General features: G+C 40.9%; 1 protein-coding gene across 10 annotated transcripts in view; it reads left to right on the top strand.

Moving 5' to 3' along the window:
• The window catches only part of BMPER (BMP binding endothelial regulator), a 247035-nt gene that overhangs the window by 127812 nt on the left and 98915 nt on the right, over positions 1–20308 (top strand). For 6 of the 10 annotated variants that reach the window (XR_012432543.1, XM_005549818.4, XM_005549817.4 and 3 more), the window contains 3 exons: positions 9802–9901; positions 16549–16658; positions 19847–19987. Coding sequence is in view for 9 of the 10 variants with exons in the window: in XM_005549818.4 (XP_005549875.2) it covers positions 9802–9901; positions 16549–16658; positions 19847–19987 (351 nt within the window). In the remaining variant the exon portion in view is untranslated. The remainder of the gene's footprint in view (positions 1–9801; positions 9902–16548; positions 16659–19846; positions 19988–20308) is intronic. The other 4 variants (XM_074035245.1, XM_074035243.1, XM_074035244.1 and 1 more) reach the window with 1 other exon arrangement.

The following is a 20308-nucleotide window of genomic DNA, read 5'->3' as shown; positions in this document are numbered from 1 at the left end:
AAATAGACAAAGAGGAAAGTAAAATATGTGTGGACACCCAGAACCAGTTGGAATTTGCCTCAAACAATATCGCAGTCTTTCATTAGTGATTTGTTGTGTCTGCCTGAGTGGAAAGCTTGAGTTGGCGGAAGGAGAAGAATTTCTAAATTTTCTTTTTCAAAGAAAAAATATAAAAGAAAACAAACACATGAACAAACAAACAAGGAAACCTGCCCTTCAGCTGAGTGACAGGAAGAGCTAAGATCAAGAACTCCAAGGCGAAGATGAGGCCAATTTTACCTTTAAAAATGAGACTTAAGCAAATACAATAACCAAATCCCCTTTTTAAATGGAATTTAGTGGCCGGACAGTGTGGCTCACACCTGTAATTGTTGTGCTTTAGGAGGCTGAGGCAGAAAGCTTGCTTGAGGCTGAGAGTTTGAGGTCACAGTGACCTATGATTGCGCCACTGCACTCCAGCCTGGGTGACAGAGAGATGTTGTCTCTTAAAAACAAACAAACAAAAAAAGAATTAGTGGAACTATGGTAAAGACATTTCCGTCATGTATTTATTTAATAATCTAATATTTACTTTATGAAATTATGATCTTTGGCTCTGCCCCTATATGCAGTTGAAGTTTAATGCTGTCTGCATAGCCAGGCTGGACCTGCTCACTCGTGCAAATGTTGAAAGAAGGCATCTAGCTGTGCTATCCACAGGCTGAGGCCTCCCAGTGCCTGCTCTGTAACCCCTCCACTGAGACCAGTTGAGGCATTTTTTTTCTATAAGAATCTTGAGATATAGCGAACATGTTTAAATTCTTTGGGAGTCATCTAGCTGACCGTGAGAGGACACTGATGTCCCTACAGGGCTCTATAGCATGGGCCAGAGGGTGCCTGGCCAAGTCCCACAGCTTAGTGGGACTTAAGAGCAGTGCCTGCTTGGTAACCCCTCCACTGAGACCAGTTGAGGCATTTTTCTATAAGAATCTTGAAAGACAGCGAACATGATTAAACTCTTTGGAAGTCATCTAGCTGACCATGAGAGGACATTGATGTCCCTACAGGGCTCTCTATAGCATGGGCTAGAGGGTGCCTGGCCAAGTCCCATGGCTTAGTGGGAACTTCATCTTAAAGGGTTGGTGCTGGCCAGCAAGACTGGCATAGCGTCCCTGAAAAGACCTGTTGGCAGCAAGGACAGTTTTCTTACTTCATTAACACCCAAAGTTGCTCCTGAAGCTGTCCATCAGCGCTTATAATTTGCCTATGACAAAAGTAGAGGGCGAATAAGATGAAAACATTGGATTGTCTGGTTTGAATTTCATCTTCTAACTAGGCATGGATGCAGGAAGAAGAACAAATACGTGGATGCGAACTCACTCAGATCGCAAGCCGTATGACCAGGATTTAAATCCAGCTTCTTGGCTATCTTTTCCTTTTGGAAAATATTGGAAACACTAGCTGTTTTGGTGAGGTGTGTTGTAGTCACATTAGGCCTAAAATATGATATATGGGACTACACAGAGAAATTAAATGTCATTTATTTAATAATAATTAGGGTAGGCAGAATAATGCATCCCCTGGCCCCAAGATGTCCATGTCCTAATCTCCAAAACCTGTGAAGGTGACCTTACATGGCACAAAAGACTTTGCAGATGGGATTAAGTTAAGGACCTTGTGATGGAGAGGTGACCCTGGATTCTTTGGGTGGGCTGCCCACTTACAATAGTCCTTCTAAAAGGGAAGCAGGAGGGTCAGAGTCAGAGAAGATGTGATGACGAGCAGAGAGTGCAGTCAGAGGGAGGTCTGAAGGTGCTTCACTGATGGCTTTGAAGATGGAGGAGGGGGCCATCAGCTATGGAAGGCAGGCTGCCTCTGGAAGCTGGAGAAGGCAAGGAAACAGATTCTTCTCTAGAGCCTCCAGAAGGAATGCAGCCTGCTGACACCTGGATTTTAGCCCCATGAAACTGATTCCAGACTTCTGACTGTAAGAAAATAAGTGTGTGTTGTTTTAAGCCACTCCATTTGTAATTTTTTATAGCAGCAATAGAAAACTTAAGAAAATAATATAAACAATAATAACAGTGATGCAATTAGACTTAGAAACATTAATTGGTGTGCAAAATAAAAGGAATTTGTTTCAGGCTTGGTTCTCAAGACAGGGCATTAGTTCATAGTTCTCTTAACAGGTCGTGAAGTACAAAAGGGTTTTGTTTTTCTCAGCCCCGTGGACCCTTTCTCAGGGGTCTTTGTTTGCTATTTTTTATGGGACAAAATAAGTGTCTTCGTCGAGCTTTGCTGACATGTCCTTGAATATCTATGTGTAGAATCAGAGTTGAGTTTTATTTCATCACTTGGATACCAAAACTCATATGAAGCCATATGTCCAGGTTTTGGGGGTCAGAAAACTTCCAAGATCCTCACAGATTTTTATGATAAAACCTGCATTGGTTTCAGCACAGACTCCTTGGAGAAGCACAATTCTACCCTGTCAGCTCTGATCACAGCTCTGTCTCCACCCACACTGTTTCTCGCTGACCTCTTCCTTCACAAGCCTGAAGAAAAGTGGCTTCCAGCCACCAGAGAAGTGAATTGAGGCCTGTTCTTCTCTCACTGAGAACTGCTCCACTTGAAAAATGGGCTTCATCCTTCAGAACACTTGTCTTGAGCACATGTTAGAAGCTATGATGTGTGCTAGCTGCTGGGGGAATGAATAAGATAAATAAGCTTTAAGTCTTACTTACTGGAAGTTCATGCCAGTGAAGCATTTGGCAAAGCACAGTGCCTTGGACAGAGGCATTGAATTCATCCAGGAAAGTTACTAAAAATGCACGTTCCTGGACTGTGGTTTGAGGAATCATTGGCCTAGTACTCTAGTTCTCAACTGGAGGTGGCTGTGTTTCCCAGGGGACATTTGACAATGTCTGGAGACATGTTTGGTTGTCACAATCAGAGGATGAAGGGTGTCACTGCCATCTAGCAGGCAGAGGCCAGGGATGCTGCTGTACATCCTACAATGCATAGAACAGCCTCTGAAGCAAAGAATCACCTGACCCTAAATGTTAGGAGTGTGAAGGTTGAGGAACTCTAATCTAGTGGGTAAGACACACACACACACACACAAAAAAAATTATACCACTGTGGTGTATACATACCCAGATGTATCCCACTATAGTGTGTGTATGTGTATATGTATATGTGTATGTATATGTATATGTATATGTATATGTATATGTATATGTATATGTGTGTGTATCTGTATAAACACCTCTGTTAATGTATTTAAAGTATTATATGCTCTGGGGCAGTAAGTGCACTGCCTTCTAGCTTTGTCTGAGAAATCTAGGGTGGGCTGAAAGCTGAGTTCCCACTCTTGGCAGCTCATCAGGGCCACATCTTGTATCAGTCAAGGTCCCATCAAGAGGCATAAACCGTACCAGTTATTTGAAAATAGAGGATTAAATATAAAGAACTATTAACTAGGTAACTGAATGGCAAAAAGATAATTCTAAATTATCGTGGAGATACCACCTGCTAGATGAAACCACCACCTCTAGGGTTGGGGAACAATGGAACGAGAGTAGAATTATTAAAACTTAGAGGAGGGGCTGTGTGGAGCTGAGATTCAGACTTCTGAGGAGGGGGTGCCAGCTGGCTGGAGTAGGATGTTGAGATGAAGCTGGTTTTACTTGCATGAAATGTTGGAAAATCTCTAAACTGGGATCAGTTGCTGATGTGGGAAGGAAGTGCTGCTGCCTGGTGAAGCAGCATTAATGGGACAAGAGGCCAAGGGAAACAAACAGAAGGAACCAGTCCCTTGTCTGGTGCCCCTGCAGGCAGAGCCTATCTTGGACTAAGCTAGCAAAGCAGAAATGTGGCATGCAGAGCCTCAGCTTCAGCACCAGAAGGCAGAGTGTGAATGAGGATGTGTGGGTTTGGAGTTCAGAGACAATAGCTTAGTGACTGAGACATAGTTGCAGCTTTAATAGAATACAGGTGCCTGGGTTCTGCATCAGAATCTTGGACACAAAGACCTCAATATATTTTTTTTTTTTTGCAAGAGTTCTATGGGTGATTCCGACCCACTGCCTAGATTGAGCACCCTGAATAGAATGAGGAGCCTCTAAAGGTTTTAAAGCATGGAAATAGCCCATTATTATTTGTAGATTCAAAAGCAAATTCTTTCAACTGAGTGGAGGAGGTGAGTAAAGGGCCTGTGTTGGTGGTTTATAAATTAGCTATGGGGATGGTGAACACTTTATCTTCTTCCCCAAGGAAGAAGATAAAGTCCCAAACTTACAGATTTCCATATTAGGGGCATCTTGTTTAAGATGTAAAAGAGAGAGAGAAGGAAAGAAGGGAGGTGGGGGGAGAAGACAACATGAAAGGAAAAAGCCCTGGAAGCAAAAGACAGATACATAATGTGGATTTTATCTAAGTAAATAACAAAAACGTGGACAATATATTTTATCTAAACCATTTTGATAAAAAGCAGACATAAAGCTACAACCAGGGAAGACATCTACCAGGGAAGACACAAGAGATGTCTAGAAGGAGAGAAAGTTCTGGCCATCACTTTGATTATACTTCACACTCCAGCTGAGAAATTGTGCTGTGGTGTTTGGAAGGAAAGGCTCTATTAGATGGAAATAAGTCAACTTGGATGTTAGAACAAAATTTACATTTCAACCCTGCCACTTACTTGTTGGGTGGCAGATTTTCTAAGCAATTTCCTTAAGGCTTAGAGACTCATTCTCTATTGTAGGGGTGACAATAGCTTGCCCACAGGGTCTTCTGGAGACTTACGAAAAGTACCTAAGCACAGTATCTGGCACAACCCAGGCTTGTCACTCACTACCTATTGGAGGTGTCCTCTCTCCCCTTGTCTACTCTGCTACTGTCCCCTCAATCTGCCACCTCATCTGCTGTCCCTTTTCTGCTTTGATTTGTAGATTAGACTATTCTTTGCAGACCAAGAACAGGGAAAACCAAATCCAAAAATCTTTACTCCTGGAAGTTAAGTGTCATGCTCTGGAAACTTAGCATGATATAGTTCTAGGCCAAAGTAAGGCATGGCTAAGGACATTCATGTTTTTTGGTGAAGTTTTTTGACCAAATATGTATTTCAGAGTGGTTGCTTTGCTCACATACCAGCTTTTCACCACTGACTGATATGATGTAAGATTATGAACCACACTTAAATCCTTTGCACTCAAGATATATTTCTCTCCTACACCGCCCCCTCCAGCTTTTCTCTCTTTTCTTCCCACTTCCATCTCAGAAGCAACTCTAGAGAAAAAACAGAGAACTCTATTTTTTTTTTCCAAAGAATTGGGCATAGGAAAAATTGCTCTAGAATGTGGAAGAGTGTAGCTGATTCATTGTAATGGGTTAGCACTGCACTACTCTGCTCCCAGCCTCTCGTTACGGAGCCAGGCTCTGCTCCTGGTTGGGAGATGAGTGCCACATCACATGCTACAAGATGGTTTTCAGCCCCCAAGTCTCACTGGGTACTCAGCTGTTGGAGAAGCATCCTGCGTGCGCATTGCTGTTGTTTTATCGTCTTGAACTCATCACCATATTCAGGAAGATACGTTTTTATTATGCAAGAAAAATGCTGCTCTAGGGTAAACTTTTACACAAAGCAATTGTGTTCCTAATGGAACCATCTAAAACAAAAATAAAGGGGCAGAAAATAGGCTTGGCATAGGTTTCAGATCTTTCTTTTAAAAAAATCGCTAATTTTTGAGAGAAGCACTTGGATATGCAATTTGAGCAAATGACCATCTCTAAAGAACAAACTTACCTTTCTAAGAAGAGGCAGATGATGAAAATTATAACACGCAAGTACAATGAAAGTTCCTAGCATTTCTTTTCTTGCTGACCAGGTAAGAATACAGTCATTTGTCCTTATGTATTTTAACCATTTAGGAATTTTCAAATATTTAACAAAATACGTGAGACATAGTTTTTAGTTATGCTTATAGGTATCCTACCAGCTTTACATGCTGAAGTTGAATGTTGCTTTTTGATATATTAACACCAACAAACAGTTAGTATCTAAAATGTACAAAACACAAGGCTAGAATGTGTAAAACCCAATAAAACACAATGGTAAGTGGATGAGACAGCCCAGAACTATGCCTGGGCTTAGTTGTCATCAGCATCCTGTAATTAAAGTGGTCTGAAATATTCAGATTCTAGAGCTCATTCTATGTGGTAGCTCTGCCTTTCATTCACTAATTTTTTTATTGAGATTTTGTTTCCTTGAGCTCATTGCTCTTCTGAAGGATAGTAGGCACAGAGGACTGGCCCCTACCCTCAAGACAGTTTAGCTTGGAAGTAAAGTCAATGTTTCCTTGCAGGATGTGCCAAAAATATGTATGTGTGTGCCCCAAATACAGGGGTATAGATGAGAACAGAGGTATGGAGAGATGGAGGAGGTTACTAGGAATTGAAGGTTCTAGAAGGCTTCACAGGTGAGAAGAGGCTTGAAATTAACCTTGAATGAAGTAGGATTTTGATAGGGGTTAATGATGGTGGTGGGGTTGTGACAGAGGGAAAGAGGTATGTTTAACAAAGATGGAAACCATAATTTATGTTTGGGGGCCATAAAGAAACTCTCTCTTTATGCTGGAGTTGGGAGAAAAGAAGATTAGAGAAGAGATTATGGAATGTTTTGACAAAGTAGGCTAATGCGATAATAAAGAACTGATGCATCTGAATAATGTAACCAAATTTATTTCTTGCTTATTTCACAGTTCATTGCAGGGATCTGGCGGGCAGACTTCCATGTGATAACCCAGGGAACAAGACTCTTCCAATTTTTTGTAAAGTGCATGATGCCTTCTGCATTTAGCTGGCCATCTGTCTAGTAGAGAGAAAGAGTGAGAGCGTGGAGGATTGATGTAGACCTATAAGTGTTTTATATTATTTCCATCCATCTCCCATTGGCTAGCATTCAGTCATATGGGCACACCTCACTGCAAGAGAGTCTGGGAAATGTAGTATAGCTATGGCAAGAGAAAAGGGTAACCAATTTTGGTGAACACATGGTCTCTATTATATTGGCTTTTAGCTCGGGTGGGTTGAACTTTATCCTGGACGAAGTGGTAGGTCATCTTTAACCTTAGCAGGGGTGGGGCATGCTCATGGGCCATATATACTCCTTAAAGGGGATGATTTTTGTGTTATATTCACTGCTGTATCCCCAGAATATGATAGGCCTTAAACAAATGTTTGATAAAATAATGGAGTGATGGATAGATGCTGGAAAGAAGGTCTGGTCATGTTGAACCTTCCCGGATGGATTAGTGAAAGAGAGTTGAGGCAAGGAAGCCAATCAGAAAGTTTCTGTGATCATCTGATAGTACATTTACAGTTGGAATTTGTTCAGTTTTAGAAACAGAAATGTTTACTTCTGCCATTTTACTCTCTTAGCCTACAGCATAGCCACAGATTATAGTTTAATCAGAGTCCCTGCTGAGTTGAAATCTTAGAAGCAGGTTGTGAGCTGCAACTGTGTTCCTAGGAAAGGCCTGGACTTTCTTTGGAGGCATTAACTGGAATGCAGCCTCTGGACTTGGGCTTTGTCACAATACTGCAACCCAAACAAAATAAAACTTGACTAAACCAGCAAACCCAGATTGGAGTTCAAGTTACTTTAACGGACTCTTGGGAAGCACAGACTGCAGTTGTATTATGTATGCAAAATTTGCTCTTTGACCTTATTGTAAGGAAAATTACTTCAGTACACATAATCTTTTGCCAGCTTTCCAAAGCATTGGATGAGTTACTCTTTTGCAATTGTGCAATATTTTTTAAATTTCAATTTTCAAATATGCTTGAAAAATAGATGCTGATCCAACAAGAACAGAGAATATGAATGAAAAGAATGTGTTCTCTGTGCACCTACAAGAAGTCAATAGATAGGCAACCTTGTGTGGCCCGAGGGTTCAGGATTTTAGGAAGTTGCTTGCAGATGAATTTCTTTGAAATTAAAAGCTAAGGGCAGCATCTTGGGTGCTTCCTCTAGATTCAACTTTTGTGCTTCATGTCTAAGCTGGGGCTGACCCCAGGGCCTGGCCACGATTCAGGTTACACGCCCCTGAAGTCTGATGAAAGGCCTCTAACTTTAATATTATGCAGAGTTGAGTGAGGAATCTCAGAGCAGCCTGGGATTCTCGGGAGATTTTTAGTGATTCTTGTTGATTTGGAAATAATGTAAAAACAACAGAAGAGTTTTTTTGTGGTATTTTTGCATGTTCTCTATTGGTTTGGGGGAAGAATCCAACATTAAAGAGGCGTAAAAAATAACAAATATTTTAAAAGACATATAACATGCCCTCCCCTTTTCAGCCATCCCCACCAAAAAAATAAACTGTTGTAATAAAAATGGCGAGAACAGGAAGGGAAAACAGAAACAACAGGCGGCCGCAGTATGCTGGGATGGGAACAGACAGGCCCCTAGTGGCTGAGGCTGATTCTTCTATGGCCAGAAAGGAGTGGGGAAGGTGTGAGGAAATGCATCAAATGGAATCTTTCCCTTGCGGGGTCCATGGCTTTTTAAGCTGTGAGTTTCTCATTTCCTGAGGCCTCTTGAGATATAAATTATGTGCTTAAGACAAGGAACCTGCAGGTACTAGTTTGGTTTCTAGCTCAAATCGCAGAGAAGTCAATTCATTGCAATTCCACTTGCTGAGTGATCTGTTTAACAAATTCACTGATTTTCTTAAAAGAAAAGAAAAGAAAACCTCAATTATTTTAAATTTTCATAGCAATTTCTATTGCATAGGATAGTTTTCACATCAGCTTTGCCAGTTTGTTGGATGTAAATCAGCTGGAAAACCTTATTTCGGCCCCAGCTTTCTGAATATGAAGTTACAACTTAACTGGGCCTGGGGAAGCAGGCGCCTCTGGTGAGGGATAGGAGGGGAAGTCAGCAGACTGTATCCTTAGGCAGGGAAGAGGGGATGCTGAGGTTAAACCAGGGGGGCAGTGGATGTTGGAGGTATGGAGTGCTGGAGAACAGAAAGGGTCAAGAATGAGAATGAGGGAGCAGGGAAAATATTCAGAGACTCCAAAACCTCTCCAAATAGGTTTCTGAGACTCTGCCAGTTCTTCTCATATCAATCTTCATAATCTTAATTAGTGGAAACAGATTTGGATACCTTGGTGAATTCAGTGAAATAGTTCTTCTGAATATGGGCTTTCGGTATATCCATGTTCAGCAGGCTGGCCACTTCATGTACTTGGAACCTCCTTGAGCCATTTTAGCAGCACCTTCTAGCTGTGGCAGACACCGAAGCCTTCCTGGAGGAAGATGTCTGCAGAACTTATAGAAAGATGTGTGTCTGGAAGATAGGAGGAAAAGTCTCAAAATGCCAAAGGGTTCCTTTGCTTGCTTGGCAGAGTGGAACTAGAAGGCCGTGACCTATTAGGATGGTCCACTCATCCTGGTTTGCATGAAACTTTCCTGGTTTTAGTACTCAAAGTTTCCAATCCCAAGCAAACAGAGACAGTTTGGTCTCCTATACCTACTGTAAAGGTGGTTTTGAGATGGAAAAAGATAAAGAAAGTGGTGGTGGGTGAGAGGAGGTGATGCTGGAATCACCTCCTCAAAGGCGGTCTTTTTGCAGCTGCAGTTTGTATGGCCTACAGGGAAGATCAAAGGACACTTGGGGAAAATCACATGGGCCTGAGCAGTCGACCCAGGGACCTAATACTAGGGAAGAGCCTTAGGTTTGTTCTAGATATCTTGGTTGTACAATCTACATGCACTTACTTTTCTAAATATGCTTTTTTTTCTCTCTCTTTTCTTAGGGAGGCAGGACACAATGTGTGAGAGAAGTCTGTCCCATTCTCTCCTGTCCCCAGCACCTTAGTCACATACCCCCAGGACAGTGCTGCCCCAAATGTTTGGGTGAGTTACTATTTTCAGGTCAAAGAACAATGTAATTTCTTCTCAAAGTTTCTGCTGGGAGTGTTTATCCATGTTATTTTGAGGTTCTCCAGTTGTCCTATTTCATGGCTTGTTAGAGACAACTACCTCTTCTAATTACAGAAGTGGAATGTGTGTACAGGATTTGCTTCTTAACTGAGGCCTCCAGGGACGCTTCTCTCTTGTCTTCACTTGTATCTGTAACTGGGTACACCAGATGACCTGGGATAATTCTCCCTTCTGGTGAGAAAGTATTGAAGAAACTATCTTTAATAGGGCATATGTCTATTAACAGGAGCATATTTTAAAGGTATTTGAAGTAAACCCATGGAGGAATATAGACTAGTGTTACTTTCAGAGTGAAAACCATGCAGGAAGAAACACATGCAAGAAAATGAGAGTTTTGGAAGGAAATAGTGAATAATAGCCAACAGAAAGAGAGTATGATCGCTTTCTTTTTGAGCATTTCATAGGTGCTAGGCACCATGCTAGGCACTTTATATATTGTTTTTTCTCATTTGATCTTCTCAAGAAGCTGTGAAATGTAGGTACTAAGTATATAATTCCTATGTGTAATGCAGGTGCTATTATTAGTTTTATTACACTGAAAAGGAATTAGATTCCTAGATGGCAGTCCAGCCAGTGGGTTGTGGATTTGATATCCGACCACAGGTATGTGTGGTTCCTGAGCCCAGCTCTAACCTGCTGCAGCTCATCTTCCCTGGTGACACAGGAGGGCTGCATGCACATTGCCAGCTGAAAGGGGACAACTTATGATGGGTATTTTCTAGAGTATGAGGTTCTTTGGCTTTTGCTTGTATGCTACCTTCTTCTTCTTCTTTTTTTTTTTTGAGACAGATTCTTGCCCTGTTGCCAGGCTGGGTGCAGTGGTGTGATCTTGGTTCACTGCAACCTCTGTCTCCTGGGTTCAAGTGATTCTTGTGCTTCAGCCTCTCAAGTAGCTGGGTCTACAGACACATGCCACCACACCCAGCTAATTTTTGTATTTTTAGTAGAGACAGGGTTTCATCATGTTGGCCTGGATGGTCTCAATCTCCTGACCTTGTGATCCACCCGCCTCGGCCTCCCGCAGTGCTGGGATTATAGGCGTGAGCCACGGTGCCCAACCTATACTGCTTCTTAATGATTCCTGGGCCCTTAAGCTGGTTGAGGTCAGACTATCAAGTTTCAAATAAATATGGTGGCTTGAGCCACCATATAAATACAATAGAAGCTCCATCAACCTCCTTAGAATCTCCAGGGATCCTTGAGGGACAAATGTTTTCCCTAATCGCCTCTGGCTTGGTGTTTCTGCTCCTGCTATTTCTCTTGAGTTTCCCTCTTTCCTTCCTTCCTTCCTTCCGATCTCCCTCTTTCTTTCTTTCTTTCTTTCTTTCTTTCTTTCTTTCTTTCTTTCTTTCTTTCTTTCTTTCTTTCTTTCTTTCTTTCTTTCTTTCTTTCTTCCTTCCTTCCTTCCTTCCTTCCTTCCTTCCTTCCTTCCTTCCTTCCTTCCTTCCTTTTTCCTTCTTTCCTTCTTTCCTTCTATCATTTTGTCCTTTTAGAGGCTCCAGCAACCTCCCTAGAATCTCCAGGGATCCTTGAGAGGCTAATATTTTCCCTAATCGCCTCTGGCTTGGTGTTTCTGCTCCTGCTGTTTCTCTTGATTTTCCTTCCTTCCTTCCTTCCTTCCTTCCTTCCTTCCTTCCTTCCTTCCTTCCTTCCTTCCTTCTTCTCTCTTTCTCTGTTTCTTTCTTTCTCTCTTTCTTTCTTTCTTTCTTTCTTTCTTTCTTTCTTTCTTTCTTTCTTTCTTTCTTTCTTTCTTTCTTTCTTTCTTTCTTTCTTTCTTTCTTTCTTTCTTTCTTTCCTTCTTTCTTTCTTTCTTTCTTTTTTTTTTTTTGAGACAGAGTCTCGCTCTGCCGCCCAGGCTGGAGTGCAGTGGCGTGATCTTGGCTCACTGCAAGGTCCGCCTCCCGGGTTCACACCATTCTCCTGCCTCAGCCTCCCGAGTAGCTGGGACTACAGGCGCCCGCCACCTCTCCCGGCTAGTTTTTTTGTATTTTTTAGTAGAGACGGGGTTTCACCGTGTCAGCCAGGATGGTCTCGATCTCCTGACCTCGTGATCCGCCCGTCTCGGCCTCCCAAAGTGCTGGGACTACAGGCTTGAGCCACCGCGCCCGGCCTCTTTCTTTCTTTCTTTCTTTCTTTCTTTCTTTCTTTCTTTCTTTCTTTCTTTCTTTCTTTCTTTCTTTCTTTCTTTCTTTCTTTCTTTTTCTGTCTGTCTGTCTGTCTGTCTGTCTGTCTGTCATTTTGTCCTTTTAGAGGCTCCAGCAACTTCCCTAGAATCTCCAGGGATCCTTGAGAGGCTAATATTTTCCCTAATCGCCTCTGGCTTGGTGTTTCTACTCCTATTTCTCTTGATTTTCTTTCTTTCCTTCCTTCCTTCCTTTCTCTCTCTCTCTTTCTTTCTTTCTTTCCCTCCCTCCCTCCCTCCCTCCCTCCCTCCCTCCCTCCCTCCCTCGCTTCCTTCCTTCCTTCCTTCCTTCCTTCCTTCCTTCCTTCCTTCCTTCCTTCCTTCCTTTCTTCCTTCCTTCTTATTTCTCTATCATTTTGTCTTTTTAGATGCATCTCCCCTCAAATCTGTTTACATCCTGTGATGCCATTGAGTCAAGGCTTGGAGAGCAGATTTCACTGAGGGTTTGCAGGCAGTAAGCGTGATTATTTTACACAGAAGCATAGTGAACAACATAATATGGGATATTAAGCACTCTCGTTCTTAAAAGGTCTTAATTGTTTTGCCTTCGGGACAATTTTACTGACGGTCTCTTCTATTTGAGCTCCTGTCACTTAAGGCCCATGCCTTTTCCTTGAATCCTCTCTCCTTCCTTTCAGAGTTTACTGTCTTCAACTCTGAAACAACCTGTTGATTTATTTTTCTCATTCCCAAGTTAGCACAGTCATACCATGAATTCTATTTTTTATGACCAAGTTGACAAATAAAGGTATTTTGTTAAACTAAGGGTTTTCACCTCTTTGATGGCTTCTCCTGCTAACTTCATCTAACAATGATTGCCTTCCTGCTACACACACACAAACACACATACACACATACACCTGCTACACACACGTACACACATACATACACACACATTTAAAGTAAATGTGAAACAGAAGAGCAAAGGAGAATTGCTTAGACGCTCCTGATTAAAGACATTTTCACTTCTATGTGTTCTGTTTGGGTTGCCAGTGTGTATTAGTGTCCCTGGAATAGGGTTAGCCAGTTCGGTGTGGCACAAATCATCATGCTGTGGGCCATGGTGGAAGCAGTGGCCACTTAAGTAGGAAAGCCATGACAAAGGGGATGGCATTTGGGTCTGGCTCCAAAGATAAGTAAGCTTGATTAATGCTTTGAAGCTGGTACTGTGGATATGCTGTGTCAGTTCAGAAGCTTCTCATATGAGCAACAGCTATTGTATTGAATGCAGGTGTTTCTATTCATTTATGGTTATAAGGCATACTACAAAAGGAACAGTAAGTTTTGAGAAACTTGAAAATCATAACTCTTCCAAATGAGATCTTTTTTGGTTGGGCTAGACCCCAGTGGAATGACATGGAAATGTCTGAAGTCAGGCTGTACACAAAGTCTCTGAACCACTCCCTTGAATGTTTTATTTTATGTTGGACCATGATGACTTTGGGATTAAGGTAAGATTTTATGCTCTTTGAAGGTAAAAACCAACATCCCCACACAGCAAGATACAAAGACAAAAAAGCAAACACTAGGATGCTTTCTAGATGCTGAGATCTTAGTCTAATTAGACTTTAGATGATTGGGTGCTGTTTTGCTCTTAAATTTTCCCTTAGGCAGGGTTAACATGATATACCTCTGCCTTTGCAACATTCCTTTCCTTGTTTTCCTCATTCTCAATGGAGAGTCTCAGCACAGGAAAATATACACAGAGCAGCACCTAGTGCACTCTCACTGACACAGCCCAGGTTCATATTTAAATTATATCACCTCTAATAATCATAATACATACCATCTGCCATTTATTCAGGATGTGTAATGAACATCAGGCATTGCTTCAAGAGTTTTATATTTACAATTTTAGGTAAAATTTTCATTTTAGTGAGAAAGAATTGAAGTGATTGGTCACATTTGTTCAGGGGGATAAGCACATTGAAGAGTCTGTTTGTCAATCAATCAATAAATCAATTGATCAATAGACCCATCCAGCCATTCCTCCACCTGTGGAACAATATTGACTGCTATAGTGGTAGCATAGGCAACAGGCTATGGGAATGCAGAAAGGGGTCATTAACTCTAAGATGTAGAAGGGCCTCTGCAGAAACCATGTGGAGCTCAGCCATGATGAAGGTGCATTTTGATTGGTGAAGGATGAAGCTTCTACACAGAGCTCTGTATCTATCTATTTATTTATCTTCTGCCTTTTGCCAACAAGGATTTAAGACCACTTACAAAATACATGAAGCACATATAGATAAAGGATAGTAAAAAGGCAAACCAGATTATCCCAATTAAAAAAATTACTCAACTGAAGCAGAGATATTTTAAATTATTAAAGGACAGAAATACATCTCTGATTGATTGATTGAAAGGATGATAATGTTTAAAGCAGTGAAAAATGACTTCACCATCATTTTTATAGTAAATACAAAAAATAACTGCTCAGTCATATTTCTTATTATAATGTCCTAAAACCAAGGTGTGATTAGACAGAAGTGATTATAATGGGGTGGGCAATATCTATGTGATCCAGGCTGTGTGCAGCTTTCTGATTCTTCAGGGTAAACCTATTTGGGTTCCTTAGAGGAATATTTAGGGAAAGAATGAATTTTTTTTTTATTTTGCAGATAATCCTTTAATTTACTATGTCAGTTCTTAGGAAGTTCAAGAGACTCAAGACCTGGGTGTGCACATAATACCTGTGTTAGTTGGGGAATTAACAATCATCATGCTAAATCATGCCTAGCCATGAAAGAGTTTTTGGTTGTATGCTTCAATATTAACACCATAGTTAGAGGTAGTGACATGGCAATATGGTATTGATGATGCCATTTTATGAGTGAAGTCAGTGAGGCCTGGAGAAATCATACTCATTGGTCACGAGGGAGTCCATATGTAGGATCCAAATTATAACTCACTTCCACCTTTTGAGGGCCAACAAGTTTGCTCTTGGTGGTGAGAACCAAACTAATGATTTAGTTCTGCATCTATATTGTATCCTGGCCTTGAGATTGGCTATGATAGGAGGAGAGCATGTTTTTCTTGACTCCCACTAACAGTTATTCCAACAATTCTAGTTCTGGGAACAGCATTTAGTATGTTTAGGTATTTTGAGCATTTCATTGGGCCTACTGATAAACAGAAATTGCTATTAATGTTTTTACAAGAAGAAAGAGTGGTATGAATAGAAATTTGATCAGTGAACATGAATTAACTTAGTCTTTAATTAAAGTAACATCGCAGAGATGTTTTGATGTGCTTCAAGGAGTAGAAACTCAAATACTAAAAGAAAGGAGGAAATTAGGTTGTACTCTTTATTTGGGATTGCTGTTTTGGTCCTTTTGTTCACCAATCCAGTCTCCACATCAGGGAAAACCAAGCAAGTTCTACAGAGATACTATGCCTATGAAAGGCTGGACACTTGACATGTGCCTCTGTGTGAGTTAGCTTCACCCTTTATTCCTTTATGTAATTTCATGACTAAGGTGCTATCTTAGTCTGTTTAGTCTAATAAAATACTATAAACTCTGTAGCTTGTAAACAACAGCAATTTATTTCTCACAGTCTTGGAGGCTGGGAAGTCCAAGAACAAGGTGCTAGCAGATTTACTCTTTGGCTCATAGATGGTGTCTTCTTACTTTGCTGTCACGTGGTGGTGAGGGTTCTCTCTGGAGCCTCTTTCATAAGGGCACTAATCTAATTCATGAGAGCTTTGCTCTCCTGACCTAATCACCTTTCAAAAACCCCACCTCCTAATACCATTACATTGGTGATTCGAATTTACCATATGAATTTTTTTGGAGACACAAATGTTCAAACCATAGCAAACATTATTTCATTAGTTCTTTTTGCTTATTCGAGATCTTCTTGAAATATCTTGATTCCTCCTACCTCCACCCATCTCCCCCACTGCCCATACCCAATTTTTAGATTATTTTACTCATTCTTTAAGAAGCTCCTCAGGCATTATATCTTCCAAGAATTCTTCTCTGACTTCCCAATTCCCACAGTTTCTAGATCGTCTTCTTTCCAGAACTTACTTTACTGTTGTTTTGAAACAGCTTTTGATGAGTGTGCCTTTTCACTAGACGGTGAGCTTCATGAGGGGAGCTCATGTCTTAGTGATTTTGATGAACACATTATAGATTTGTTGAACTTACAAGCTTCATTGTGGAATCAAACTCTTTTTTAACAACCTTTGTCCAAACTAATGACTTCTGGCAATCCTTTAGGCATGTCTGACCCAAGGCTCTATTTTTGTGCTCCAGACTTACCTTACTTGGTCTTATGAGAATGTATAATGGACCTATGATGAAATCGCTGATGACAAAATGGGACATCCCTGATTCTGTCTTACTTACACTGTGCTTCTGTTTCTCTCTAGGTCAGAGGAAAGTGTTTGACCTCCCTTTTGGGAGCTGCCTCTTTCGAAGTGATGTTTATGACAATGGATCCTCATTTCTGTACGATAACTGCACAGCTTGCACCTGCAGGGTAAGGCAGCTCTGAGAGCCTGTGGTCCAGCAATGATAGGGTTTGGGTTTCAGTGTTAGCATCACAGCCACAACCAAAGCCAATGGTGTGTTATTTATTTGGAGGAAGCATTAACGATGCCATTTTACAAGGAAAATCATACTCAAGGTCACCAAGAATTTACACATAGCACTCAAACTGTAGCTCAATCATTTTCTAAGGACCAAGAAGTTAGCTCCTTGTAGTGAGAATCAGGCTCCGAGGGCCTGTTCTGAGGATTTTCTAAAATCAGACAAACACATATGGCAGTGCCCTCTGGCTTTAATTATCCAAGATGAATTCTCTAACACACCTGGCAATAAAAATTGCTTTTAATCACATTCAAGAGAAGAGGAAGGCATGGAATTACAGTTCATCACAAAGATAAACCTGGCAGTTTAGGAAGAGAGTATTTATGTGTTGTTTATTGTATCATGTCTTATTCAAAGCTTTGCTCATTTTTTCTCAAAAGGCAACCAGAAGTCTAATTACTGCTATATAAATAATTCCACAGCTTCAGAATTTTAAAGGGACACACATCACATATTCGTAGACTATACTTATGCTGTCATTTATTTTGGAAGCCAGGAAGAAATACATTTATCAGGGAGGACTTTAGGATTATTCATTAGTGAGTTAATGAATCACATCTGTCTGACAAGTTTAGAATACACTTTGGTAGTGATGGTTGTTGTTGTTTGTTTTTAATAGTTAAAGGTCTGGAGAGGGAAAGAGGGGAGCTCTACTCAATGTCAGTTATGAGTCAATAGCTGGGATTAGAGCTCAGTAGTTCTTGATTACATGCTTTGTTCAGTAGCATGCACCACTTCAGGGGGTGGTTGGGTAAGGGCTGAACTGTCCATTCCACTGAACACCAAACATGAGTAATTCCTGAGCCTGAGAATACCTTACTAAAGCTTCTTCCTCCTCCCATGGTTTGTGTTATCCTGTGCTAACCACATAGCACCCCCTTCTTGCCTTGGCCTTCATTCTCAGGACTTCTCTCCACTAAGAATTTCGCAGGAGATAGCTTCCTCTTGGGGATACTGAGCCTTTGATGAAACATATCATATTCTCAATTCTCTTGCTCACAGGAAAGCAAGGCATCCCATGAATGGGAGTTAGTTATACTTGCCGTGCTTCGGGTTCATGGGTTCCGTGAGAGATGATTAGGTAATACGTCTCAGTGCTTAGCAGGAAGTGAAATTAATACTCTTCCTCCAAAAGGGTGTTTCACTAGAGTATGAATTCACAGTCATCTTGGGGATATTAAATGCTTGAAAAATCAAGCTGCAATCATTTTGAGTAATCAGTATTATTTTCTGTCTGCTTTGAGCTTCCTTTTCTAGTATCCCTCCAGTGTTTCTTATGATTTCCATGGCAGGTGCAGGAACCTGTTGAATATGATTTAATACAGTTGGCTCTTCGACAATGTGGGGGTCGGGATATTGATTCCCTGTACTGTTGAAAATCCATGTCTAATTTTTGACTCCTTAAAGACTTAACTAATAGCCTACTGTTGACTGAAAGCCTTATCAATCATATAAACAGTCAATTAACACATATTTTGTATGTTCTATGTATTAAATACTGTATTCTTATAACGAAGTAAGCTAGAGAAAAGAAAATATTATTTAGAAAATCACAAGGAAGATAAAATATATTTACTATTTAATAAGTGGAAGTTGATTATCATAAAGGTCTTCATCTTCTTTACATTGACTAAACCGAAGAGGAGGAGGGGCTGGTCTCGTCTCAGGGGTAGAAGAGGCAGAGGAAGTGGAAGGAGAGGCAGGAAAGGCAGGCACACTTGATGTAACTTCTATTGAAAAAATTTCTGAGTGTAGGTGGACCCTTGCAGTTCAAATCCATGTTGCTCAAGTGTCAATTGTATTTTTCTGCATGCAGGATGGTTTCAGGTCTCTATGCCATCAAATTCGACAATTCCTCTACCAGCGATGTTATTACCATCTTTAAATTTGTTTAGCAGATGCTTCTTCATCCATAACAGCCTATCTCAGGTGTCATACAACCTGAGAGGCTTTCCTGACTTACCTGGATGGGTAACTTTCCCCTTGTCTTTGCTATCTTTACACCTTTGCTAGAGTTGTGTTTACCACATTATAATTGCAATTTGCTTGATTACACGGTTATCTCCCTTCTTATATTGTGGAGAACCCCTTGAGGACAGAAGTACATTTATGCATCTCTGTATTTGAATTCTCATTGTTTAACACAGTGCTAGGCACCACAGTCCAATGATATGTACATAAAGCGTGCTCTCTCTCTCCACACAGACACAAACATACACAATGAAAGCAGGGAGATCTACAGTGAAGTATGCATTGTTTGAGAGGTAGGGAGTGCCCTTGTTTTTAAACAAGAAATCAGGATATGCGGCTTGACAAAGGATTATTTATTTTCCAATTTAAGTTGGTTTATAATAGTTTCTATATGCCGGGTATTTTACATTTAAGAGGCACAGTAAACCTGAGAAACAATAGGCAGAAGAGCACTTCTTTTTGAAATCAAATCATACTTCTTTAACTTACAGATGATATCAACTCTTCACCTTCAGTGGATAAGTGGCCTGGTCAAAGTCACTCCACTCCAGTAGAGGTCTGGAACCCAGGTCCAGTTTTGAAACTGTTCGTTCAGTTCCTTGGTTAGCACAGAACACACTTGAGGAATCTTGTCCTGAGGTGGTGCATTTGCTCTTAACTTTTACTTTCTGACCAAAGATATTGTGCCTTTACGTTAAGCTCCAAAAGGTGGCATAAAGCCATGGAGGAGACCCAAGAGAGCACTATTAGTGCAGGTTGCGAAGAGGTAGAGGGCAGGAAGAAGGAAACTGGTGGTTCGTGGGGAGCTGGGCGGTCTTGCCACAGGCTGGTGGAGTGGGCTCATCAGTCTCTGGAACGTGAAATCATAAATCCTTGGGAGGGAGGGGTTGCGTGCCATAGTTTCCATAGTGCCCTCATATTCTGGTCTAGATACTTAATCAACAAATCACATTTTGAAGTGAATGAAATTTTTATTGCAATACATTAAAATATGGTACCTTACAGACTTTGACACAGATAGTTATGGGTTATGAAAGGAAGGCCAGGTAGGATGTTTGGTAGAGGTGAGAATCATTTTTAATTTCTAGTTTGCCTTTGGGCCCCTAGGACTCTACTGTGGTTTGCAAGAAGAAGTGCTCCCACCCTGGTGGCTGCGAGCAAGGCCAGAAGGGCTGCTGTGAAGAGTGCCTCCTACGAGTGCCCCCAGAAGACATCAAAGTGTGCAAATTTGGCAACAAGATTTTCCGGGTATGTCATGAGACAAGCACATGGGAACTCCTGTATTACTATGCTGACAGTTAAAAAGCTCCAGACACGAGGCAAATTGGGTTATCCCATAATTTCTATATACATATACAAATGTATATGTGTGCATATATTAATAGAATGTATTTATATTACAGTATTATATATACATATATAGTTAGAATCAAGTGCAGAGAATCAACCATCTGAAAGATGTTTTTCTTGACTATATTTTTGCTGAAATATGTTAAGCCTGTAAAACCTGCCTGAATACCTGGGAGTACCTCTTCTCATTGGAGATGCTCAATGACACTTGTCAAGGTG

Source organism: Macaca fascicularis, chromosome 3 (assembly GCF_037993035.2).
Source record: "Macaca fascicularis isolate 582-1 chromosome 3, T2T-MFA8v1.1".
NCBI lineage: Eukaryota > Metazoa > Chordata > Mammalia > Primates > Cercopithecidae > Macaca > Macaca fascicularis.
Note: the sequence above shows the minus strand (reverse complement) of the source record. Positions and strands in the feature narration are given on the sequence as shown.